Below are 27,883 nucleotides of genomic sequence, written 5' to 3'. Positions count from 1 at the left end.
TATTTAGAATTGGGCAGATGAAGGCAACTTATCAGTTACCATTTCTACCAAATTACTGAACAAATACCACTGAGATTACCCAGTCCAGTGAGCACAGCAAAAGGAAATAATCTCCCAGATTCTCCAAGGCAGAACAGCCCAGAGAAGCCTTCCACTAAAGAAGGAAGATACATGCTTCCGGCTTCCACAAACCTAGCTGTGCAAAGTCTTTCAAAACTGCAATAAAGAGATAAACCAACAAATAAGAGGCCACCACAACAAGATTAGGAGAAAGTCACTAAGCAAATCTCATGAAAGTCTCCAATATTTAAAAGAAAAACTCCTCTGGAAGGTCACTATCTTGATTCCACAATTAAAACCATTCCTAGGAGCAAATTCCCTTCTTTGCTCAGCATGGTGTCTAACATGCTGACAGCTCTTTATTTTTCAGTAAAATGAAAGGTAATCTGAGCAGCCGGCAGTTCATTTTACAAACATTCATCGGAAATCTGTCACTTTTAGGCTCCAGGTACCCAAATGAGAACACCTGTATAATAACAGCGTCGCTAATGCTTCAAGATGCTGATTATAACTTACCTGTCTGCTGGCAGTCCAGAACTTCCTTTGGAAAAATTCAAGTTTCATCTGAATGCCTACAGCTGAGACAAATTATAAATAAAACAAGGCATTAGAGATCCCTTTACACAATTATTTAAGATTATCATTGGAAATTATCCGTCATGGTGAGAAGCTGATATAAGCATATCAAATAAAATTTACAGTGAAGCATACAACCACATTTTATCTTTCAGGCAAGGAATTCCCGAGTTTACCTGTATTCATAGAACTCTTGATACAGAACAAACTGAGCACAGTGCAGATGGCTCTTTGGAGACATGCCATTCTAGTGTTTCCAAAATTCATATACTTTCGGGTCCTCCACCCCACCCCAACACAAGCTGAAAACAGGAATGAAAAAAAAAGGATATGCAGAAGATCACTATTTCTTCAGCTCTTGTTTCAGCTATTGCTGTATGAACCTGTATGTCTAAAATGTGTACTCTGCTTTTTGAGATATAAAATTTGAAAGCACTTGTCATGGGGCTGGTATTTGGAAGTGAGTGACTTTACTATGATGGGACTTAGTTTAACTGGCCCCCTAGAGTCCACATCACAAAGTTCTTCTCTGCCTAAGAACTGAGGCAAAATTATACAATTATTTGTCCGTGAAAAGCTTCCTATAGCAATAGTGACTAGTGCTAGAAACATATAAAAAGGGAAGAGGTTAGGAAAGTGACTTGGAACTTTGGGAAGTGGAATTTGGTGGAACCTCAAAACTACAACATGAACAAGCTCACCATATTTCTCTCCATGAAGCCAAGACAATATAACTCTTGAAACCATTTCAGATGGTGAGAAGTTCAAAAGAATAAGACTCTGCAGGAAATGCTGGACCCCCCCGCCAGGGGATGCCATTTACCCCAGTACAGGGGTAAACTTTGCAAACTTCAGCCTGCTGAACACAATCCCCCCAACTTTTGCCATATCTGCAAACCACCAGTACAGTTACTTATCTTTTCACACTTCTTTCTTTTGCTTAAATACCTACAGTAACTTCAGCCGTAATATTATAACACCCATCAAAAGAAATACACAATTACAAGAAAAGGAGTTCACTTGCGAACATTTAAATTTTTTCATGTCACCATTTCTGACCCCACCTTTAGATAATCATTGTTGTGCTGGTTTCAGGAACTTGGAGATTCATAAAGGTCTTGGGCTATTACCTTTAAACTATCAGGTGCATTTCTACTTCCTAAAAAAAATTTTGAAGCAAGCCCTGAGAATAAAGGTTAACTGGGTGTCTGTATTTGGAGAAACTTGCCATCTGTCTCTGGCCTTAGAATTTCAGACTTTAGGATAAGACTAGAGCTGAGCACGGCTGCAGTATGCAGAATGTGAACAGTCTCTGAAATGCACCATTTCAGCACTGTGGACCCATCCTGCTCTGCCCCAAGTGTCTTCAGTCCTCTGGGCCATAAAGTCCCCAAGAGCAGGGACCTATTCTTGCTCCCTGCTGGACTCCTGCCCCCAGCAAGGTGTTGAATACACAGATGAGCCATCAGTAAATGCTTGCTTTTTTTTTTTTTTTTAACATTTCAAATGATATAATCAGCAAGAACAGAGAAATGTGGAAGAGTAACATCTATATAAATTACAATCACACTTAAATAAAGAGTTCTTCAGGGATAGATGTTAACTCATTAGAACAACCTGAAAACTTTAACAAAAAATACTGATGCCTGAGTGCCTTCCCCTTCCCTGCCGAGACCATTTAAATCAGAATTTCTAGGGGTAAGGGTCTAGGCATGAGTATTTTTAAAAAGCACCCCAGGTGATTCTAATGTGCGGCCAGGGTCGAGGATGGTTGCTCTATGGGCTTGGCACGTTGGCTATTGATGGCTACTACGATGTGGGACCCTTGGCCAGATTCTAACATAAGCTGCTCTTCCCAGCCTTGGAGAATTTCAGAGACCTGAAGGGAGCTGATTTTGGAGTCTGAAGGTTGTAACTGCATTTCAAATAAATCTCGTCTTCCCAATGCCTGACAGGCCAGGGTGCAGGGTGCACACCAGAGTGCAGGCTGCTGGATTTTGCTCAGATCCTCCGGCATGCAGAGGTGAGGGCTTGCCCTGCACTAAAGCATGGGCTTGGAACAAGTATCTCTGGTTTTACCAAAGACAGGCAGGGGCTGGCTGAAAACTGACTTCAGAGCAGGGGCCTCAAAATTGTTGTGACATTCAATAACCGGGATCTAAGAGGAGGGTGGGAAATGTGTTTATGCATCTTCCTCTGTGTCTCTTTAGAGGTCCCCTCCTGCATCGACCCCACCAAGCCATCAGTCAGGGCCAAGGTCACCAGCCACAGCAAGCTGCGAGGCCCCACAGGGTAAAGCATGAGGAGTCCCTGAAAGAGTCACTCCATGGTAGTCTTTCCAGGGGCTCCTCCTTCCAACAGCCAGAGCCGCCCCTGGCCCGCCCGTCATCTCTTGAGTTCCTCCGTCAGCCACCTGCGCTCTTTCTGAGCCCCCTCCCATTCTCCGATGGAGCCCCCCGTCTTCACCTCACTAATGAAGCTAGCTGCTCCCTCCTGGGTGTTTATCCGTCTCACATATTTGGAGCCTGCTATCATCTGCCCTGTCGGTCCTGCACCCCAGCTCCTCAGAGCGCTTTAATCTTTCCTCATGAGTCAGTCCCTCCATCCCATTAATCATGCTGCTGCTTCTCTCTGATCTCCCTCCAGCAGGCTGCATCCTCACCCTGGTCCTGATGTCCTAAACTAGACGCCGCCTCCCTTGCTCCTCACGCCCCTGTCTGAGCCACGAGGTTGCTGTCCGGGCCCCAGATTGTCCTGGCTGCAACTGGTCTGCTCAGTCTGCCCCGGCTGCGCTCTTGCTGGCTGGCCCCTGCCCCTCCAGCAACACTGGCCCCTGCTTCCCGTGGCATATCTGGGTTTTCAGTATTTTTACGTACAAGTCAACATACTCTTCTATGATGAAGAGACCCACAACCCCATTGGTAGGTCAACTTCCTGAGCGCTTATTCAGTGGCCTTCCCTGTGCCGAGCTCTACGCTGGGTACCAAGGGGGATGAGGCCTCACGCTCCCTCAGCGTCTAGTTGAGGAGTAGCCCCATGGTGGTAAAAGCTGCATCAGAGGAATAAACGAAGAGCTGTGGAGTACAGAGGATGGGGCTGACTTGGCCTGGGGGTGCTGGCGAGAGCTTGTGTGAGGCAAGGCATGGAGACCTGATGGATACGAAAGTAAGAACAAGAGAAGACGGCAATTCAAATGGAGGCAACAGCACAGGAACAGGATGGGGTGGGGGGTGGCTATGTAAAGGCCATCATGTGTTCTGAGGCTTGAGAAGAATGGGGATGGGGGTCTGGTTGTGCAGGCTGAGGTCAAATGGCAAACAATCTTAAATGTCAGGCCAAGCCATCTGAAGAGTACCCAGTGGGCCAGAGATTGGCCCAAGGGCTGAATCCAGCCTCTTCTTGTAAATAAACTTTTATTGGAGCGCAGCCACACTCATTTGTTTGCATATTGTCTGTGGCTCCAGAGGCAGAGTTGAGTAATTGCAAAGGAGACTGCATGGCCCACAAAGCCTCCATTATTGACTCTCTGGTCCTTTATGCTGACACCTGCTGTAGGTGCCATTAAAGATCTTTAAGAAGTGGCAGGATCAGATTTATATTTTAGACAGTTCACTCTGAAAGCCTGCAGGGAAAGTGCAAGGGAAAGGGCCTGGACAATGGAAGATACACAGTCTCTTAGGGATTGGGCTACTTATTTCTTAAGCATGAAAATGATTTACAGTGCAAAAGCCAAAACAACAAAAAATAAGCACAAAAAGTGCCCCCCCACACACACACAACAAACAAGCAAATATACAAAAATGCTTAAGAGCATCCGATGGCCAGCTCTATTCAAAAAAAGAAATATGACCTGCCACAAACAGAAATGTACCTTCTTTTTACTCTTTTCCTTTGTTTTACATGTTTTTCTTTTTTCAACCTATATCAGAGAAAACATTGCTACTTTGGCAAGTTCCACCCTCTCCCCTTGGCCTCAGCATAACAACCTGAGATATTTGTCCATCCATCTATTTCCTTCTTTCAACAACATTTCAAGCCGTAACAGTACATTCTGATTCAAGTCAGTCTCTCTAATTTAATAAGGAAAACAAGGACAGAAAATTCTTTAGTGTAACCCAAATCCCAAGGAGAGTGCAGCAAATAAAAACACCATTCCTGGTGTTTTAAATTTTTTAGACAGTCCAGAAAATCATCAACATATCCCCCCTGGAGTTCATGGTGCTCCTCACTTTAGTTTGATTACAAATGTTCCAGGGCTTCCTGCTAGGAATCTTCATCACATGGATAGAGGCAGAGTCCCTTTTACATAACAGCATCTGAAGGTACCTTACTCATCTCCCAGGAGCAGAACAGATGCAGAAAAAATTATCCCTATAGGATCCTTCCCAATATACCAATATCGGGCAAGTCTCCTAGGACAGTGACCCTAAGATGCTTGGATGTGCTTTGGAAACCAACAAAACAGAAAAATTATTGTTAGGAGAATTACCATCTCAAAAAGCCCAGAACTCTTTCCCATGACATACTCAGGCATCTCAAGCACTGACATCTCTTTTGGTTTGAATTATCCCTGTGACTGGTCTTGTGACTCATCTTAATACAGTAAGACGGCCTGAGCACAACAGACATTCAGCTTAGTCATAAAGATCACAGACCCTCAATAAAGTACTTCCTTCCAGGCTTCCTCTTTTCTCAACTTTCTAACTTCCTTCCTACCCACTTCCCCTGCCCCTTCCTCCATTCCTTCCTCCCATGTTTATCAGAAACCTAGTACATGCTAGGTGGTGGGTGTATTGAGATAAAATTGCGAGGGATTCAACAGCCAGGGGTGGGACTGTGGGACGCAGTCAAATCACTGAAGAGAGATTCACACTTCAGCATTCTCAGAGCTGACTGAGACAAGCACAGGGCATCATCTAGCACCAAAACACACAGACCACTTGATTTGCAGAATGTTGGTGATTAGCGCACTTGAATCCAGGAATAGGAAGCTGACCTCAAATGCTCCGTCCCTGTGCTGTCCAAATCAGGGGTCATTAGCTACATGTGGCTATTTAAATTAAAATTAAATAAATTTATAATGAATTCCTTAGTTACACTAGCCATGCTTCAAGTGCTCAATAGCCACACAGGGCTAGTGGCTACTGTTCTGGACCATGCAGATCTAGAACATTCCCACCATTGCAGAGTTATATTGGACAGTGATCAATGACCACAGGAGGGATAACAGAGAACTGGATGCTGGAACTCCTTCAGGATTGAAGGTAAAGTTCTCCGCAGACCTGCACATTCTACCACTCCCTAGAGGTGGAAGAAATGATGACTTGGGTGTGGAGGGTTTAGGTCAGATAGCACTGCCAACATGAGAAGACCTGGATTTGCAAGGGGAAGTTGGTAATTAGTTTGAGAGAACCCCAAAGAAATCAATGCAATGTGCTCGATGTGTCTACCACCCCCAAGATTTATTTATTTTGCCTTATAAAATTTGAGAATACAAATTACATTTCCAGTGCTATTATATTCAAATGCATTCAAGATGAAATCATGCATGCATGCATCACGTAGCCCGTTAATAGACATGCATTCAAGTGTAATCCGAAACTCACGAAATAACAATGTTACATGTAAAATTAGAAATAAAATAACTTTTCATATTATATTTGTTTAGAAATAATTTTCTGTGGGCTTCCCCTCAACTTGCAACATACCCCTAGGAGCACAAATTTGGTTTGTGAAATAGCACTCACCATGCCTGGCACCCAAGCTCACCAAAACACCCCTACTTGCATTGGTGTGATCCTCCAGTGACCCAACATATTCACATACACATGGAGAGCTCACCCAGAAGACATAAAAATAATCCTGCTACCATCAATGAATTCTAACCTGGAAACATTTTGCCAGGAGAATTTCTTGTGAACCCTGTTTTTTAAAGACCACTGCTGTATGTCCTTAGGCATGTCACTTTACCTCTCTGTCTCCACCCAGGGAGTCACACTGGCTCTAGCTTCTAAACAGAATTTTTGTGGGACAGAAATAAATGAGATCATGGGTATTGTAACACTCTAACGAGTTGATGGTGTTGTCAATATTCGTGTTATGGTTTGCTTCTAGACCTTTTTATTATTTATTCTTATGTTTCATGACCAATATACTTTTCATGCCAATATGTTGAGACTGAGGAGAAAATTCAACCACGACAAATCCAAACTGTCCACTGCTAGAGATGTTCTGTAGGGTGCAATATCAGTGAGTAAATGCTATATAAAACCATGACATCAGCTGCACAAGGTCTTAGAGCATGGATCTTTTCCCTTCAGGATTACTGAAAGGTATACTCCACTATTCAAACTCCACGCTATGGTTTAAATGTTTGTCCTCTCCAAAACTCATGTTGAAACTTAATCCCTAATGTGCTAGTATTGAGAGGTGGGGCCTTTAAGAGGTGATTGGGCTCATGAGCCCTCATGAATGCATTAATCAATTCATGGATTAATGGATGAATGGGTTATCATGGGAGTGGGACTGTAGCTTTATAAGAAGAGGAAGAGAGATCTGAGCTAGCCCCCTTGCCATGTGATGCCCTGTGCTGCCTTGGCACTCTGCAGAAAGTCCCTATCAGCAAGAGGGTCCTCACCAGATGTGGCTCTTGACCTTGGACTTCACCTCTGAGAAGAACCTAAAAGAAATAAATTCCTTTTCTTTATAAATTACCCAGTTTCAAGTATTCTGTTATAAGCAATAGAAAGTGAACTCGTATATCCTGTTATTCACCCCCCTCTGGAATTGTGATCATTTGTAAATACTCAGGACAAGGCAAGACAGGCCAGGGTGCAAAATCCAAAATGAAGACTGTCCCCAACATTGGGGCCATCAGCTCCATGTGCACATCAACCAGGCTACCTGGCCACACAGCCTCTGAACAGAATTTCTGTGGGACAGAAATAAACGAGACTAAATAAAATCACGAGTATTGAAACACTCTGGCAAGATGATGGTGCTGCCAACATTGGTGCTATGATTTGCTCCTAGACCTTTTTATTATTTATTCTTATGTTTCATAGCCAATACATTTTTTATGCCAATATGTTGAGACTGAAATTCTGTTCAGAGGCCGGGCTACTGCTGGCAGGATGGAGACAACTGTCATTTTGTTCTGGAGCACAGGCAGAGAGTCAGACCCCAGAGATGCTCTATACTACTCGGCCCACAAGCAGGAGAGATTTTTTCTAATGGATTCCAATCCATGCGTAGAAATATAGTAGAAAACTCTATCTTTATTAGAAAAAATAAAACTACAATAAGTTAGTAATGAATAAAACACCTACTGAGGATTTCCCATGTATTTCGTTTTGTAGTAGAACAACTTTTCTTAAAACCCAAATTTTAAAAATAAATGCTCACCCAGATTTTCTCATCCAGAACATTAGCCTCCTTGCTGGTCATAGTTCTCAAGGAGGGCAGGGTCTATTTTTACCCGGCTGGGTTAATATCTCTCATCAGTCTAAGCCCCCCTTTGATGGCACCCCTGAATTTTTATTTCTTTGTGCACCGTGGCAAAGATCGCTGGCAGTGATAGTAACAAGACCTGGCACATTTGGATTCCAACTTGCCTTCATTAACGGTCAACCGTAAGAGCTGTTAGCCAAGCCACATTTGTTTAAATGTTTTCTCCTGTTTGTTTTCAAAATAGTTAATTGCAAATAGCACTAACAATGAATCTGGATGTCACTTTTTTGGAATGTTTCATGATTAATGCGGGGTTTGGAAGAAGGCCACTGTTCTGGAGCACTGGAGAAAAGAACTCTAACCTTCCTTGTGTCCAATGTGAGCCCATTCCAGAGGCCTGCTAATGTCCAGGATAAATGACTTACCACATGAATAACAATTTAAAACCGTAATGTGAATTATGACATAACTCATCTGTTAAATATTTCATGTGAAGATTTTAATGAATTGCATGATGGAATGTTGGACAAGAGAGACAACTGAAATCCTGGGACTAATTTGGGCGAAACTGAGAACAGAGTATCCTGGGGAAGATGAGAAGGAAGGAAAGGCAGCTGCACTCATGTCCCCCTGGGTGTCAGGCTGGCAAATTCAAAAGCTTTCTTAAAAGATTATAGGCAAGGGAGAACAATCAGCAACAACCTTTGGAAAAATATTTAGATCAAAGCAGTATGTGTTTGCTATAATCTTGGTAAAGCCTGAACATTAATCTCCAAGCTATGGTATTATTTCAGAAATTATTTAAAAAAAAAAAAAATTCTCACAGCAGCAGACACACCTCATATTTTAGCCTACTCTGAATAAAGAAATACAATGATAAAAGGGGAGGAGGTATTTTAAATATAACCCCCTAATCGACTGCATATTTCGCTTCTGAAGTATTCCCTGTGGTACGGGGGCGGGTGGGTAATCTTTCTTATATGCGCTTTTAAATAACAAAGAGCTACATAATATATGTCTGTGGTGAGAGAGAGGGAGGAGAAACAAGGTTCACACTATCACTCGATTGACAAGGCCCTAGCAGAAGACTTTCTTTGAAGACTCCTAGCCGTAGAGGCCTATTTTAATCTAAAACCGTCCCTCCCTGCTGTCTGTGACTGGCTTCTGGGAACGCGTGGAGGAAGGCCCAATCCATTTGCCCACACATTTCTTTCATGATCACTTTGTTTTTGTCCTGTCAGAGCTTCTCGGGAACAGTCACCTTTGGTAAAGTATAATAAATGACAATTATAAATGTTTCCTCCGTTTGGGTTCTAATTACTTGACTGGATCAATGTTGAAAAGAATTAGCAGGGCTGTGGAATGGAATAACAATTTTCTTTTCGCCCCTGAGGTAATCTGGAAGCATTTTTCCAGATTTCATCTGAAGAAACCTATATTCCCTCAGCTTTCAGAGGCCGCTGGAGCTAGCATCAAATAGTTTTTGTCAGATCATTTTATGCTCACAAAACTCTTCAAATAATATTATTTCAATAAAGTTTTTTAGCCAATACGTTTTTAGAGTCAATTCCCACCCTTTCAACCTTTCAGAATAAAACACTTAAGCCTCAGGCTTCATTGTATTTTAATCAGGGCCGCACAAATCAATGTCCGTTAAGAAAATTATAAGCTCCAAATTATAGCTCCCTAGTTAATAATTTCTTATTAGGTCACCACCTTATAACCGTTACCAAAGAGACTATAACAAAATTGGGGGTCAAATTTCTAAACATTTCAAAACCCATAACAGAACGGCCACATGTATTTGCCAAACATCTCTGAGTTGGATGTTTATGACTGTACTTAATACAAAATAGCACTAAAATATCCACGTGGGCAGCCCACAGAGCTGGAGGGATGCCTCCAAATCCTCTGGTTCTCAGGCTCACGTTACAGGGCACGGAAAGGGAAGGGACTTGTCCAGGCACACCCAGCTCACTGGAGGGCTCCTGAGTCCCCTTCAGAGCCCCCAGACTCAAATCCCCCCGGGGCGGGGTGGGAACTGTGGTGACCTGGACACCACCCTATGCCAGGTGCTAGGGGAGCCGCAGAGCTCAGCTCAGCCCATCGGGTGCCTTGTGGGAACATGAGATTTAATATGTATTAAGATAGTTCTTTCAAAAAAATTAAAGCACTTTGATAGGACTGCCAGATAAAATATTTTTGATTCGCTAAATCTGGGAACCCTAGGCTGAGGGTCAGATCGCATATCCTCAAGCAATGACCTGGGGTGACCTCTGCGGCACACTTAGCCCTGCGAGGGTTGAGACCATTTGCGTCCTGCAGTGTAGCTATCAGGACTGGGGACCAAGGCCAGCTCCATCAACATGACTTTCGTGACTTCGCTATTTGTTCCAGAAAAATTCTTGCCCAGAAAGATAAACAGGCAAAAAATATTTCATGATTTGCTTGAGAAACTTGCCCCAAGTCAATTTTTCTGAACAACAGGCTGATCAAACCACCCCCTTTTTCAGGACAATATGGCTCAACCAGGGAAACTGCTTATTTATCAAACAGCTATTGCTTTACCAGGAGTCAAGAGAGGTCCACCAACCTTAAAGTAGCCCAATCCCAACCAGATCCCCACATTGGAAGACCCATCCAGATCCCAAAACCTCGTAAATATCCACCCTGGCCTCCCCTCTCTGAGACACTACTGGGACTGTCAAGGCGGCCGGCGTTCTCCCTACTGCAGAACGAAACGACCCTGACTTTGCTCTACCCACTGAACATTCTCACGGTCTTCTTGTCAACAGTTAAACTTCCTTCATTTTTCTTCATGGCATTTATCAACATCTGACATTACAATATATGATGCCTTATATATTTATTGCATTTCAGCCCCACCCAACTGGAGTTTGGGGCTGTTTGTACACTGCTCTATTCCCTGTGCTTACAGAAATGCCCAGCACAGGCAGTCCCTTGTGAATGAATACACACTAAATGAATAATTGGATGGTTGGATGCTAGGTTGATGCTCATGTCAATGATTCTCAGATAGTTTTCTCTCTCAGGAGACCTACCTTTTCCATCCAGGTGGTTTGAACTCAGGATAGAAAAGGTTCTCATCGGGGGAGGAAAGGACGTGAGACGGCAGCAGATCTGTGCTGTGGAAATATCCACTGGAGAAGTTGGCGGGCCACATGGCTCGTGTAAGAGGGCCTGGGTGGGAGCTGGAAGCATTCGTCCCACCAGGTGAGAGACAGATTTGCACCGAGCAAAGGGCCCCTGCTGACTGCATGATGCCTGAAACCCCTTAGTTTTGCCACAGGCACACCAGTCTCATCTATGTCTGGCAACACACACACCAGACTTCAAGGCTCTGTCACTTTATTGTAAATGTTTTATTTTTTTTAAGGAGATAGCGTCTCACTATATCACCCAGGCTGGTCTCGAACTCCTACCCTCAAGACATCCTCCTGCCTCAGCCTCCTGAGTAGCTGGGACTACAGGCTCTGTCATTTTAGTTTGGCAAATTTCAACATGTTTTTTTCTTCCAAATATGTTATTTCACGAAACATATTTCCCTGCTCACCAGACATGCCTCTAAATTACATAAGGCATATTCCATGATGAAAATTATTTTACAAATTGGATCATGGCAATTATATCACATAGTAGTAGCAGCAGTAGTGATAATAGTAATTCATTCCATTTATTAAGCTCCCTACTCTGTGCCAGGTATCTGCTAGAAGCTTTAGATACTTTATTGCCAGTGCTCATAACACCCTGAAAACCTGATATCCGAGAATAGCAAGGATCATAGAAGTAAGTTATTGGCCTAAAATCTCCTAGGAGAAAGTTACCTTCACCCTTGTTTTCAGCTCACACAGCAAACCCAAACAGGCTTCCACAACTGTGAGTTCCAGCATGTTCTCAGTGTTTTCTCCTGTCAGACAACACGCAGACTGGAGGTATCAGAGTAAGTCACCTGCCATTCTCTACCTCAACATTCCAGAATATTTGCACCGATCACTGCATCTAAATATTCAAATTGGTTCTGTCTTTCTCAGACAGTGATGACTGACTGACGTAGGTGATTGGGCCACACTACCTTAAGATGACTTTGAGAACTAATTAACTAACCTGGAGGTAGAGTTAAGAGAACTCTTCACTAACGAGGCAGGATTTGTAGGATGAGTAAGAATTTACAAGAACCTGTGGCCAGGTGGAGAGGGAGGGTAGAGAGAGCACTTCAAGCTTTGTGCAAAATCCCAAGCAGGCACCGAGGCTGGAGACACTGAGAAGGCCCAGACCACCACTGTGGCAGATGTGAGTGAGGAAGCTGAACTTCCCTGGCCTTTATAAGACAAGGACTAGGAGGTTTAAACAAAAACTGGTGATCATTCTGGGGATAGCTCATCACAGCAATTGTCCTCTTGATGGTGGTTCAACAGGACCATCCCTGCCTGTGTTTATCCAAAAGCTCCATTTCATTTAACATGGAAAGGATGACCACGCCAGAACCAGCCAAGGGGAAGCCGTGTACTCACGAGTGTGCTCGTGCAGCAAGGCAGCCCGGAAAGGCAAATCCAGCTGCCGTTGGGCCTGGTTCCCTCTGGCCATGGAGACACCATTCCAAAGTCCAACACCTGGGTGGCAGATGTGAATGGCTGTAGAAGACCTGGCCCAAGGCAGATCCTCCCCAGCACAACTGCGCACAAGGTGATTATGAGTAGGGAGGAAGAAGGAAGCAGGGGAGCATTAATGAGAGGGGCAGACAGCACTCTGGAATAATCAAGCATTTTTTTTTTCCTCCAACCTCTTGGAATCTCAGGACCTTATAATATTTGGGAATCAGCCTTAGAGTGAAAAATTCCAGTTTTGTCCTATAGTTTAATCAGGCAGATGTTGAGGATGGAAAAGCCACCTTTTGTTGCTAAGTGATTGTTCCTGGAGTCTCTCATCTGGGTTCCTGAACAGGCTTCCAGGACAGGCTGAGCTGGTCAGATCTCCTGAGGGCCGTGGGCTGGGCCAGGCGCTCCCTCTTCTGATTTGGCAGCAATCCTTCTCAGCGGGGCCCATGCCCAAGAGCTACCTCTATAGGCAGAGGCCTCAGTGGTGAGCTAGGCTGTGCCCTTCTCCGTTCCACCAAGATTCTGTTCAAGCTCAAAAACTGATACCCCAAAGACTGGCACTTTGATGCACTGAGAGGCCTCAGAATTCTCCAACCTAGTCTTGTCCCCTCCACCCCAAGTGCAGGGAGGGACTGTCTCTGGAATTTCCTTATCTGACCAAGAGAGCTTCTTTCCAAAAGACATGCAATTGTCTGACCCCCCTTTCTGGGGAATCTCATCTAATAACCAGGAAAGATGGACCACCAGAGAAGGGAGAGACTGGGAGTCCTCAGCACCCCCAGACAGACTTTTCATCTGTGCTTCTCAGGGCAGCTCCGAGAGAATATGGGGGACTTTACCTGCACAGTCAGACAGTCTTTCTTCCTGTCAGCTCCGGCCCCACCTTCCCAGTGTCTGCCTCCCCGGCCCACACCTCTCTTCTCCCCGAGGAAAAAGGTGTATACCATATAAAAACTTCTGCACTACACTGGGCATTCTCCTGCGATTTCCCTGTGTTATGGATGTGAAAATAAATTTTGTATGGCTTTTTTCCTATTAATCCGCCTTTTGTCAGTTGATTTTTCAGCAAACCTCCAGAGGGTGAAGGGGATTTTACTCTTCACCCGACTGTTCCCGAGGCACAGCTGGGGCCCAGTGAGCATTCAGTCTAAGCCGACTGAATAAACGGACGAGCAAACACCCTGTATTTCAGACACCGGGCAGTTCATCAGTCGCCTCTCCTGCTCTCCCTGAGGGCTCACAGTTTGAGACACAGTTGTTACCAATGTTCTCCTTTTCGGTTTCCTGGCACCCACTGGCTCTTCTCCACTCCCTCCACTAAAGCAGGCCATGCATGAGGCCCCAGGGAATGGAAGACACAGAGGAATCCAGAGAATAAAGGAGAGAATTCTAGACTTTTGAGTCTTAAAAGCTGAGGCACAGCAATCTCAGGGAAGGAAGGCAAACAGAGGAACTGCCTGGGCCAGTCATCTTCTCTGTACCCTGCCTCCAGCCCCACACACTGCTCGGAAAGGCGAGCTGGGCTGAGACGGGAGGAGAAGCACAGGGAAGCCAAGGGCTGGCAGACCCTGAGGGCAAGACCTGTGCCACATGTCCCTGCAGGTGTCCACCGTCCTCCTCCAAGGCTGATCCCCAGGTCTGAGTGGGAATGCCCAGAGCAGAGGAGAGTATTCCCCTCCACACCCTCCTGGTAGAGTCCGCCCTCTACCAGTGCTGGAAAGTGGCAGGACCCCTGGGCTCCCCTCACCCAGCCTTGCACTGCTGGAAAGGAGACAGCCTCCCAGAGGCCACAGACAGCCAAGCCAGCGGGAAGAGGCTCCTTGCGTGTGCAGGCTTGTCAGAAAGAGGCCCAGGGAGCTGCCGACTGACTCCAAGGTGACCTTCCGTTGGAATGAGGAGGCCATGGCACTGACCTGTGCGTGGACTGATGACAGAGGACCAGATGGGACTGGGTGACTCAGGAAATGCCTGCGTGATTAGATGATTAAATGCCTCCCTCCACCCCCAACCCCCGCCTCCAGCCTCAGGTAAACCCTGGAGGACAGCAAAGAGAGACACTAAGCTTGATGAAAGTTCTCACCCACCAGGATAACGAAGGCTTCTGATACAAATTAAGTCGAATTCAAATAAAACTGCATTGATTGCACACCTGAAATATTTGGCCCTTGCCTGTTCATAACCCAGGAACATAAACATGGAGCACTTAACAAAAGGAGATGGCCTCAAGAGTACACTCAGATTCCAAGTCCTAGGCCTTTTCTCAGGGCTGATCCTGGAAGAGAACCCAGGACTATGGGCCTGAATTCCAGTGCCACCACTCCCCTCCCCATCAGCGATTCAAACAGCCCGCCGAGTCCTGCCTGTAGTGGTGGTACGAGCAGGGCCCTGAGGCTGCTCAGTGTCCACAGGCAAAGGGCACAACAGGTGCAACTGCTGGATTCTTACCTCCATCCCTGCTCCATGGCAACTGGACCTTTTGGCAAGGACAAAAGTCTAAAATATAAAGGATCATGGATGCCAAGTATTACAAGACGTGTCTTTGAGAAAATGGGGTCCTCTGAGAGTCCCACTGCAATGACTGGTACTTTTTCTCTCCCCATAGCATGGGTCATCTGACCACCGTGTGCTGGGGCCCCAGCTGTGTCCCATGATCTCAGCCAGTTCTGTCTGTACTAGGGGTGGGACCCCCTAGTAGTTGAGAGGCCTCCACAGTGTCATTAGGTCTCACCAAGTTAGTATTTTTCTTGGTTACCATCTGTATCCATTTCCTTATGCAGATGTCCGGATTGGAAAATATCAAACAAACCTGGGTCTGTGTCCTGCCTGTCTCCTACACAAGTGGTGTGCCTTCAGAGTCAGTTTCCTCATCTGCACAATGGGAACAGGAGTCGTGCACACCTTATAGGTTTGTTGTGAGCCTTAAATGAGCTAATACATGTCATGAGCCTAGCACAGTGACATACATGTAGTAAATATTCAGTAAATGTCACACACACACACACACACACACACACACACAGTGACAGATATGTGCACTAAATACTTATATTCATTTCATCTACTAGCCTGGACCTCAGGTTCTTTCTAAGCCTGTAGACTCCACATCACCTTCAAGGACATTAGACATCAAAGGTTTCCTCCTTTGTTGCTGGAAAGCAGACAAACCGGATCTGGTATCATCTTAACTACTCAGCAGTGCACAACTCTGCTGACAGTTTGTAAACGCGCCTGAAGAGCCCAAAGAATCCTCACAGGTGGATAGTGTCCTCGTCACTCTTTCACAGCTGAGGGCAGGGAGGTTTCTGAGTGGCTGAGGTGGAGGACAGATGATAGACGTTTCTCCTCTGGGAGGGACTGTGAGGGCACCAGGATCTGAACCCAGATCTTTCAAAGCAGAAGTAGAAAACAAATACCTAAAATGAATGAATCAAAGGGAATCACCTAAAATTACTTAAAAAGAATATATATTTAATGACCCTGCCCCTGTAGAAAAGACTGACACCCCAGCTGCTTAGTATGAGGTTGGTAAGTCCACATGTTGTCTCACAAGTTTTTGCTTTTATGTTTTATTTTTTCTTTCCAACATCTGTGGACTGATCGGTTTCCAGGAGGCCAGAAAGAAGCTCAGGATACATTTCAAAACCTTCAGGACCTTTACATTTGCTGCCTTGCTCTGAAGTAAGAGACAGTGAGGAGGCTCCCGGAAAACCAGGCAGCAGCCCAGAGGGGACCCCTGCCCTTGGGGGCTTGGTTTCCAGGAAGCCTGTGCACTTGGGGCACTGCAGAGCAGGAAGACAACAGCCTTTGTCTCCAAGCAGGCAGGTTACATAGGGAGGAAAATGGCCCAGGACCCGCAGGGGTGGAGGAGGCAGTTTATGAACATAGCTGGCCCTAACGACATAGGGAATAGAATGAATTGAGGGCCCACTGCAGGCCAGGCTCCCGATCTGCATTATCCCACGTAACCCTTCAGCAGTCCTGCGAGGGAGATATTTTCTCCAATTTAAAGAAAAGGTGCAGGGCAGAGACTTAACCAGGGCTGTGCAGCTGCTGGGACGCTGTGGGGCTGGGGGCTGAGCCTGCAGGCCTGACTCAGACTGCTGCCCTTTGTCTCCCAGTCTTTGCCGTGGTTCTTGGTGGGGCTGTATCACCCCCTAGGGGGCTGTTCTGGAAGTTTCTAGTGATGTTTTGGTTGTCGCAATAATAGAAGTCCTACAATTCACGGAACAATGCCCCAGAAAGAGCGGTTCCATGTCCCTCAGTGCTTCCAATGCTCTGCCTGGTATTCATGTGCTTGGAAAGCATGATCCATACCTGGGCCTTGCACTGAATTCTGTTTTACATCTAAATAAAAGTGTGTCTTGCACATGGAATTTTCTAGAAAGGTCAGTAAAGTCCTGTGAAACAAAGAGATGAGTATACTTTGTGTTGTCTGCTATTTCAGAGAATCCTATCATTAAGACAGCAGAGTTTGTGGGTGAGATGTCCCTACAGTGGCTATTGCATTTACAGAGATTCTGCACCAAAGAAGTGAAATGCAAGCTTCTGGCTGCTTCTGTCTTTTCTTGCAGTTGTGCCAAAACGTTAACCTACTAAAATATGTTATCCCATTATAAACTACTAGGAACTATTTCTTGACATCACAGTTGGAACATTCTATAGAAGTTGTTTTTTCTTTCTTTCTTTTTTTTTTTTTTGCCAACATGTAAGGAAACAGGTTATATTTTCTATGAATTTCATTTTGAGATAGTAAAGGCGATAGCACAAATAATTACTTTTAATAAAGGGTCTTTGGAGGGATAGGACTGAGAACTGTCCTGGCCTTAGCTTTTCCTCTGCCACTGAGGCCGGTGAGTACCCTCCCTTTTCTGCACTCCCCCCGTTTTGCCGTGGCTCCCTCTCCCTCGCCTTGCCTTGAAAGCGTGGACTTGGCTCAGCCAAACCTCACATGTCGCCATGCTTCCTCTGTGCTTCCCTTCCCGTTTGTTTTGGCCTCGATCAAGGTGCAAGATATTGGTATCTGAGGCTCAGCTCAACTGATGAATTTCCCATCTCAGAGCTGAGCAGTAAAGGAACAGCTCCTTTTGTGCCGTGGAGAACGGGGGTCCTAGATTAGGAAATGCTCTTCTTGGGGCTGCCCTGCCGGAGCCTGGAGCTGTGCAGGTCCGCTCTGCCGTTGGCGCGTTTTCTTTTATCAAGCAGCATTGTCTTTCTTTGAATTGCGGGCAGGCTGGGAAAGGGCACAAAGCCTCGCAAACTGCTTTTGCTTGCACAAAGCATCTTAATTATAATTGTTGTCAGCACTTATGTCACTGCTTTGGGAGAGGAAGAGGGAAGGAGAGAACACTGCAATTTCACCGCACACACAAGTTCCTTAAAATGAGGAGGGGGGCTGCAGAGAGTAAAAGCAAAGAACACAGCCCTCAGTAGATTAAAAGGGGCCTTTGTAGTGGCTGCATCTGTACATTAAAATAAATCTCTCCTAGAACTAAAATAACATCTACATTCGTTTGGGCCAGTGCCACATTCAGCATTTAAGAAATTTGACAAAACATTGCTTGAGCATGTTGAAATTTGCCAGCTCAGAACAAAACAAGAAAGCTACCTCGGCCGCATGGAAATACTTCTCCCGGTTCCGTACTTTCACTTATGACTCCCATTTTCCGGCTGCACTTGAAAGAAAAAGACTTTGCCCTTTTTTCAGGTGCCAACCACTTAGCACGGCCCTGAAATGTGCAGCAAATTGCCGTTGGAGGTGGTAGACTTCAAGAGGAATCTTTTTCTTTGCCCCTAAAGGAAACTACTAGAGACTCTGCATGCCTGATAAAGCCTTTAATAGCTGGAGAAACATTATTTGGGGTGGCCCTCAGGTAGACTAGACATGAATAATGCCTCGTAAAAATAATTACTCCTACCCAGAGCACAGTACACCAGATGAGCTTGGTGGGGGCCCGGTTTCCAGGAGATTTGCAGGCAAAAGAAATTTTCCACCCAGAATTCCAAGGTGCCTCTATCTGTGGCAGAGATCATGGTCACGTCTGTGGAGCTGTGCCCCTTCAAAACCAGTTCTGAGCTTTTCTGAGACATGACCAATAGTGTCGGGAGGTTTTTCAGGCTCCTTGTTCGCAGCTTTACAACACAATTAGGCCTCAAGTAATAGCCAATCCACTTGTTGAGAATGTTAATAATGAGCTGATTCTAGTGTAGTTCATTGGCCATAGCATTGATGGGTAGATGTGCACACGTTTAGAGTTAGAAAGGAGAGTGGATCATTGAACCCAATCTGCTTATTTCACAAGCCAATAATCAGAGGTCCAAAGAGGTTAGCAACTTCCCTGAGATGATTCAGACCAATTCTAACTCCAGCTGGACTGGAATAATGGACAATTGTTACTTGTGAAAGCTGGGCATGCACATCCCCTTTTTGGGCAGCAGAGCCCCTCCCCACTTACCCACACTCACACTATTTCCTTTAGGGAGCCGTCCTGCCTCCAATTTCAGTCCATGTGGTTCATGTAGGGTTAACCCTCCACCCCCTGGGCACAGGGCTGTGTCCTCCTCTCCTCTGCCATAGTGATGGGCACTGACCTAAGCTATGCCAATGAGAATAAGTCCCAGGACTTTGAACTGAAACTTTTAGGAAAGAGAGGATTTCTTTCCATTGAGTTTGCCAAGCTGGTCAGATAACTGCTGGGGGCATTGGACGAAGACAGTTAGCTTGAGAATAGTACCAACACAAAGACAAGTAAAACAGGAGACTGAGAACCTTGGTGACTTCAGCTGAGCCCTGGATCTAACTGTGCCTGAAGCCAGATATAGCTCTGAACTTTTTAGGTACATGAGATAATGAATTTCCACCCATTCCAAGCAATCACATAATTAACTTCCTTTAATTTACTGATATTATTAAGCCAACTTGAGTTTGGCTTTTGTTACCTGCAATAGCTGGCATCCTGGCAAATGCAACTGTATTCTAGGTTGGTGGCCCCTCCTGATAGGAGATGGGCAACTTATCTTCATGTGTAGAGATTCATCACATTAGCACCTCCTTGCAGACAGTCAAATGCAATAGCAGAGAACAGCACTGGCAGGAAGGCAGATTCTGGCGTGATACTGCCCTTCCCTAATTCATGTCAAGTGTCTCTAACAAAGCCTGCACTCGGGATGCTGTGAGTCTGTGTGGCTATCCCATAGACACCACAGTGTAGGTCTATGGGAGAATGTCCCAGTGACTCCTGCAAAGTCCAACCCCGCATTGGCATCCCAGCTGGTATCCTGGACTCCTCCCTTCCCCTTCTCCCTGCTCAGCAAGTCCTAGCTACAACCTCTTGTGCTCCTTGTTTTCTGTGTCTCCTAGGTTTGCATTCGTACTGCTTGGAAGATTACTCCACCCTTTTTTCTGGTCCTTAGTCTACTGAAAAAGTTGAGAGGCAGCATAGAGTAATTAATTAATGGTGGGCTCAGGACGAGAATCCAGTACTCCCACTTACCAGCTGTGGAAGGAATTTAGGCAAGTTACTTAACCCACCTCTGCTCAGTCTTAAAAGTTGTGATGATAAAATCGTCCAAGGAGAATGTCTGGTACACAGTAGGGGCTCAATAATTGTTATTTTTGGTATTATAGTATTTTCCTAGAATGAAAGATCACTCTCCTGATGGGGTGTCAGAAGAGATTAAAGATGACCCTTCTGCCAGCCAAAGTCGGCAATTTCCTTCCCCCACTAGAGCTACATGTTCTTAGATATACAAAGTCCCTTACAACTGTCTCACCCCTCTCTCTCTCACCAACTGTTCCTATAACAAAGCATCTAAATCCTTAAATTGTTGCCGCTTATAGCAGTCAACAGCAAAAAGCTGCCGATTCCCTGCCTAAGGCTCTCCAGGTAACTCTAATCATCTTAAATGCACTATGGTCACAGGAAGATTAATTTTTCACAATGCCTGACTATTTTTTATCAACACAGTATTACAATTACAGATAAAGACCATTCAAACTATAGCTCCATGCCTTAAGAGTAATCTCAGTTTTTAAATAAACCACAGCTACTTCCAAAGTTGCATTTATTACCTTTTATTTCTTCCTTGGTTTCCAGTGTTTAAGAAAGGATTGGATTCTTTTCATCTAGTAGAGAAGAGAGCAATGCAATGTACTTCTCCAAGGTCGGGCAAAACATTACCCCGCTATCAGGTTTAGAGCTAGTTCCCATGAAGGTATGTGGTCTCCTGTCATCAGCTGGCATTCTGGAATAAGGCATTGGTGCAAGTAAATCTGCTCTTCTTCTTTGTTAAATCAGACTTTTAATTTTTCTTATCCATTGGTGATGTTATTTCTAAGAGGCTTTATCTTCTTTCCTGCTGGCAATAGTCCTGACATCGCTTCTCCCTTTCACTTTCTCCGCTCTATCCTCTCTTCATCCAACAAATGCTGAATGAGGATCTTCTGTGCTGGGGGACACAGTGAAGGATGTGACAGCTTCTGTGTTCCCAGGGCTTAAAATCTCTTAAGGCACACAGATATTATGCAACCGATGACCATGTGAGTGGTTTGAGAGGGATGTGCAGGATGGTATGGGAGTCTAAGATGGGGTACCTGGCCAAGTCCCAGGGTTCATGGGAGAAATCGTTTTAATCCGTAGCTTGAAGTTAGGGGTGGGGGGTGAGCATTCACAGGCAAAGTGGGGTGAAGGGAAAGAACATTTGAGGCTAAGACCCTGAGGTGGGAGTTTGTAGAACTGAGAGGCGTTCAGTTACAGGTACATCAACGCATAGTGCTTTATATTTCTTTAGTAGTCCCCACTGCTGTTTATGGCATCTTAGAATCAAGGGAACGTGATAATGAGGCTGGGGGAGTGTGGTAAAGGACCCTCACAAGGAGCAGGAGCTGTGGCAGGCCCCCTCCTTCATTGCAACAAGGAGGGCCACCCACCAGCCACCACCCTATCAGCACCGTGACATTACCCCAACTCTTCTGCATTACCCACTGACTGCCCAGTAGAAGCAACTTCTCTACATGCTGCAAACCCTGCCTGGTCCCTGTCTGATACCCTATGTCCTCACAATGCCCCAGGACACCTATAGTCTTGATAAAAGGGGAGTGTGGCCCTAGACACCTAATGGAGTAGTGATAGGGAAGCATTTCACATCTGCACTTGGGGATGGGTGGGAGGTGACTGCACTGGACGAGTTTGAGATTCCACTGGACTGGCTGAGAGTCAGTGGCACTAAAGTTTGGGGATGTTCAATAACTTGCCCCCAGTTACAGTGCTAATAAGTGAGAGAGCATGGGACACCAGGCGTCCTCAAAGACTCTGTTCCCTACCACTGTACACCCAAAAGACATTGTTCTTGCTCTGGAGACATTCACAAGCACCTGAGAGAAAGAGAGATATGTGCCTGAGCTGGGTACAGGACAGAGAGGTCAAAAAAGAGATGGCATTTGAAGACATGGACAACCGGTCCTACTTGGCCAGTTGCAAGGCCAAGACACTACAGAACGATGCTTAGAGAGCCAGATCCCCTGACAGTTCTAATCGCTGCCACAGACATGTGAGAAGGCATAGTGCTAGTAGCTACCAACACCACGTATTCTGCTGCACATGCCACAGATATCACCCTAAAATGGTATTTGAAAAATGCTCATGTCCAGTGAGGTAGGTGAGGGTCTGAACTGGGACAATGGAAACTTGCATGCTGAAAAATGAGAATCCCTAGGCTTCCTTTCCCTGCCCAGCTCCCAGATGCTGACAAATAAGCTTATGTCCCCCAAACAAGCCTTAGAGTTACTGTAATTTCCCCCATCCTCTAATTTGGCTGGGTCCCCATCGATTTACTCAATGATAAAGCCTATTTGTGAGGAAACTTTCAATTAGCATTTCAGTGCCTCACTCTTAAATGAGAACTCGGCTACACATATTTGTGGAGAGCCTCCAACATGAAAAACAAAGAAAAACTAACAGAAAAATAAATGAGTTAGTGTTAACAGCACAGATAGCATACACACACATGCACAAAACAAATCTAATTATAGCCAATATACTCAGAGAAATAAAAGAATTATTGTATCTTTGAAAGAAGAACAGGCTGTTGTAAAAAATAACTCTTTGAAACTTAAAATAGTCAAAATGAATAAATTTAAGAGTAGAAAGACACATCTTGGAAAAAGGAAATCTCACAGATAATAAAATAAAAAGACATGGAAAAATAGTATAAGAAAATGTGCTCAAACTGAAGGATATGCACTTCTAACTCAAAAGAGCTTGAAAAGTACTCCACACAATGAATGATGAGGACCCACGGTACCTTGGAACTTAAAAACACTAGGAACAGAGAGTACATCCTGAAAGCTCCTGGGGTGGAGGCTGGGCAAACCTGGTCATATCAAAGGATCTGGAAATAGAATGACATATCAGACTTTTTGAAAAACACTGGGAAGACAAAAGAAAATGGAGCAATGCATCCAAAATTATGGGAGAAAATGATTTCCAGCCTGGAATTCGATACCCAGTCAAGTGATTATCGAGTAAAGGGGTGGAATCAGGACATTTTCAGAGCTACAAGGACTGAAGAAATTCTACTTCCCTTTCTTAGAAAACTCTGGGGAATGTTCATCAGCAAAGTGAGAAATTAAGTCAGGAAAAAGGAGGGCATGGAGGTCAGGAGAAAGGGGCATATGATAGAGGAAAACGGGAAAGAGAAGGGTTAGGAGCCCAGCTGCCCAGCAGGCTGAGAGAGTTACTAGTCCAGGCTTAAACCGGGCAACACAGGGTGCAGGGAGAAAGTGCTCAAAAGCATGATGAAGTAGGCAGAAATACTGAACATTTAGGAAATAGTAATAATAGACATTTGAGATATCTGATGAAACACATGGGGGAAAAATTAGTGACAGGTAGAAGGAAAACTAAGCGAATAAAAAGGCAAGGGGAGTTTTTCAATCCAGGGAAAAATATCACAAAAAAGAAAATACGTAAGAGCACGCTATTAACACAGCAGGGAATATACACACATTGTCCTAATAATATAATCACTGTCTAATTAGTAAAAAACTATGAAATAGGAATATAGCTGTGTTTGTGGAATACAGGGAGCACAGGAAGGGCTGGTGTAAAAAGTCCAAAGCACCATGTTTTAGAGGAAGTAAATAAGTAATGTCTAAAATTAACTAAAATGAAGCAATCTTAACTCACCAATGAAAAATAGAGATGCTAAGAGAGTTGGAAGCCATTGCCCCTAGGGAGTGAGACTAGGGCTTGGGCGTGGTGGGTCAGGGCCTGCTTTTTCTCTTGGTAAGCTTCTTTAGGACTATTTAATTTTTAAAAACTGCATTCATATATCCTTTTGCTACAAAACCAAGTTAATTAGAAGTGAGGTGTTAAGAAGAGCAAATAATCTGCAGATTCAAGCCCCTGGCAATAAGATTCAAGCCTGAGCCTATTTTTCTCTTTGCTGCTTCTTCCCTGTGCCCAGATCAGGTGTGCATGGACTCCTGGACGCTGTGGCCACGGTGGGAGGAGGATGGGAGAAGTCTGGGGAGAAGTCAGTCCCTACTCCTGGAGTCAGAGTCTGAATCTTTGAGCTCTGTCTGACTCTACCTGTCCAGAAGGTGAGGCTCAGCCATGCTGGGCCCTTCAGGGGACCACAGGCTGGTATGAAAAGTATCAACACATCTGTGTAGAGGTGTATGGACACAGGTACTTCCCTGTCACAGAAATCATTCTACAGGTGCTCTGGGATGCCATGGCTCAGGTACAAATGATTATTGAGCTCCGGCCAATAATCACCTGGTAAACCGTATTTGAAGTTCGTCCTAAGGACATATTTTTGCAAGAAAGAGACTGATCCAACCTGTGATCATCTCTGGGTGAAATGATTTCCAAATAAATCAAGTAGGTTTGCTGAAAGACAGCTGTCTTTGCCATTTCATCAGGCTGAAGTTTATCCCATGGTGAGCAGTTTCCACTTTTACTACAGCCTAGACACGTGCAAACCAAGCTGTAGAACTGTGTAGCAGGGAGGAGGCCAATGCACGTCCCTGAAGCCTCTGCCCCAGGTCCTAGGGACACTCACCCCAACCTTTGGCTTAATGTCCTTTCCTCTAGAGGTCAAAGGCATCCATCTGAAACCTTGTGGCTAGAATTCTGCCAAGCTCCCATTAGCAGGAAGAAATTATTACTTTAATAAAACTTAAACTTGTAACGTCCCACAAACCCTTAAATATTATAGGTTATCTTGTCACAAAAGACAATGAAAACAGTAAGGGATGTTGTGTAGGGAGCAATGATAGATATTAAAAAACCCGAATGTTGTCAAGACTTTATTTACTACTCACCCACAGAATCCCAGTATTATAAAAATGATGAACAATGAATGGAGAGGGGGGTAAAAACAGACAAAACTTGGAGTCTAAAAGCTCTATCCTGAGCCAATAAGTAGTTTGAAAATAGTGTCTGTCAGACCCATATGTTTTCTGCATGTGTAAGAATACTCTCACACAGGGGGCTTACTTCATAACTGAGATTCTTTTTCATTTAATTCAGTCATATTAGATTATGGGGCTGATTATGATCATATCCACAAATCAGTATTTTAACAGAGTTTCCATGGAAACACTATATGCCCCTGTTTTTTAACTTTTTGGACAAGGCTTTGCCTGTTTAACAACTTGAACAAGTTTGACGAGGACAACATGTTTTGTTTAAGTTACATTAGCTGGGGCCAATATTTCCTAATTGCATTACCAGGAGAAACATTCACGGCATTACTCGTACCACGGAAAACCTCCCTTTGACCAGCGCTCGGTTTGCTTTAATCACCAGAGAACAGGAAACATACCAGGATTGCCTTGTCTTATCAAGTTTTAAATGTGTTAACTGGTTTTAAATCTATGAAATAATCTCCCTTATTAAATGACAAAGTTAGTCTTGTTAAGAGGATCGGCCTTTATGGCTATATCCATTTATTTTTCAAAATGCACACATACAGATATTTCTGGCTCCCTGCTACAGAGGGGAACTCATTGTGCATAAACGTATGCCCTTTTTGGCATATGGAAAAATTCCACCACACAAAAAAATCCCCCTTCCTACACACACACATACACACACACACAAACCCTTAATAAATGCAAAAGTGATGTCCAAGGCAACAAGGGCTTTTCATAAAGCAATCTCTTTTTTTGGTTTGTTTTTGGTCTATTTAGGCATTCATACCCACACAACCAGAGATGTTTACTTCCAATAGTGACATTGTGGGAGGGGCCTGAAGCAAAGTTTTTGAAAATGCTGTACCATATAAAGACATGGGGGGAGGGGGTTTTTACGGACTGATGTCAGAGTTCACCCTGACAGCATATAAAACATATGGCCTGAAGCTCTGTGAGATGTCTGTGTCTGAAATGCTGGAGGAGCTTAATATAATATCAGCAAGGAATAGTTTAATTTTACAGCATGAGGCACCGAGGCAGTAATTTGAGTGGGGCGAGCTGTATTTTAATACATCAAAGTATACTGTACTACAGGGAAGCCGAATGTACTTTTAAAAGACATACATTCCCTATTCAGAATTACTTGACTCAAAAACCTTCCCTTCTCAAGGAGGATAAGTAGGAAATAGTCATAATCTTCCAAGAGCTACCTGTCTTACTTTTTAAACTAAATGCATATCTGAAAAGTTAGCTAATCTGCTTCCAGGCCAATGCCTTTTAGTGACGGCATGGGGCTGTGCATGAAGATTGGACACCTACATGGTGAGTGCGGCTCTTTCCCGACCAGGGAAGTTTGTGCCATCCAGTGGGAAAGCTATGAGTTTAGCTCCACCCTCTCATCTTCCACCCCTCTTTTTGAATGCTTATCTGCACAGATCTGAGTCCTAGCAGCATCCTTTCCCCTGCATTATGACCTAGAATTCCTCCATGAGAAGGAAGTGGCCATTCCATTTCTACTTTCTTCCAGGGCATGGTCTGTCTTTAGAGTCTGGATGCTCTGATGCAAGTCTGGCCCAGGGGCGTGTTCGTATGGTTGTCCAAACAATTGCCTGTGCGGAGGGCAGGAGCAGGCCCACGAAATGCCACGCTTCTCCTGCTACTGGTCTGCAGATCAAAGGGAATTCTCTCCTTCCTGCCCAGCGATGAAGAGAGGGTGGGCCTGAGGGGGCAGCTTCTGAACAGGGGAGCAGCCATGACAAATGTGTCCCAGATCTGACTGATAGCTCTGTCCCAGGGGACGGGCCAGATTAGTGCTAACTCTCTGCACAAAATGCCCTGCCTTCCCTACCTCAAGCCCCAGAATGCTTCCCCAGTCATGGCCACAGCAAGCAGACAGCAGGCTCTCCCTGTTTCCCTGTGGCCCTGGGCTCCCAGAAGCAATGGGCAGTGAAAACCTACAAGGGTGGGTATCTTCCTGGGTAGGGACATTTGGATTATTTCCCCAAAGTCTGCTTTGTTTGGGCTAAAGTTTCTTTTAGGGCCCTTCTTTTGTTTTTCCCCAGATGCAAGGGGAAGGGACTGGGAAGAATAAGATGAGATAAAACTGCATAGTAGTTCAAAGGCTTTTTTGAAGTCAGGCAGACAAGGGTTTGAGTCCCAGCTCTACCACTTACAAACCTCGATCTCTGGCAAGTGAGTCAACCTCACAAGTTTCAACGTTTTCTTTCATAAGATGTAGAAGATAATAGTCCCTCCCGTGGAATTGTGGAGGAAAGACATGATTGTTTCCAGGGAAAGCACCCCACGTCTGAGACCGTCTGAGGGTTCTGTGAGTTTTAGATGTGGTGACTCAGCCCTGAGAACTTAGGGAGGCACTGCGTCAGTCAAACTGGATTTCTAGACAGAGGAAAACTAAACAAAGAATAAGCTGCTAATCAACGGTGCCTCATCACCCCAAGTGGAGAGCTAGCTTCACAGTTTCCTCTTGGTCCCAGTTGGCTGTGCAATGTGTGTTACTCTTTCAGATCAACTTCCTCTGCACTGGGCACTTCATTTTCTTAGACATACTCTTCTGGGAAGGCTCTAGTGGAATAGCATACATGAGGCTCATGACTAACCCACCATCCATGGCAAACGAACAGGGAACATCCACATGCCCAAATTCAAAGACATAGAATGCCTATGCCATCCCTGACATTTCTGGAATCAAATTTCTAGGGCAAGCCATAAGTTTTCCATGCAAATGCACAGATCACAGCTTAAC

General features: G+C 44.8%; 1 protein-coding gene across 1 annotated transcript in view; it reads right to left on the bottom strand.

Annotated features, from left to right (window-relative positions):
* CACNA2D3 (calcium voltage-gated channel auxiliary subunit alpha2delta 3) overlaps window positions 1–27,883 on the bottom strand; it is an 850,367-nt gene that overhangs the window by 90,666 nt on the left and 731,818 nt on the right. The window contains exon 28 of the mRNA XM_069473712.1: window positions 577–638. Within this exon, the coding sequence (XP_069329813.1) occupies window positions 577–638 (62 nt within the window). The remainder of the gene's footprint in view (window positions 1–576; window positions 639–27,883) is intronic.

This window comes from Eulemur rufifrons, chromosome 7, assembly GCF_041146395.1.
Source record: "Eulemur rufifrons isolate Redbay chromosome 7, OSU_ERuf_1, whole genome shotgun sequence".
Taxonomy (NCBI): domain Eukaryota; kingdom Metazoa; phylum Chordata; class Mammalia; order Primates; family Lemuridae; genus Eulemur; species Eulemur rufifrons.
The sequence above is the reverse complement of the archived record's forward strand: the minus strand, read 5'-3'. Positions and strand labels throughout refer to the sequence as shown.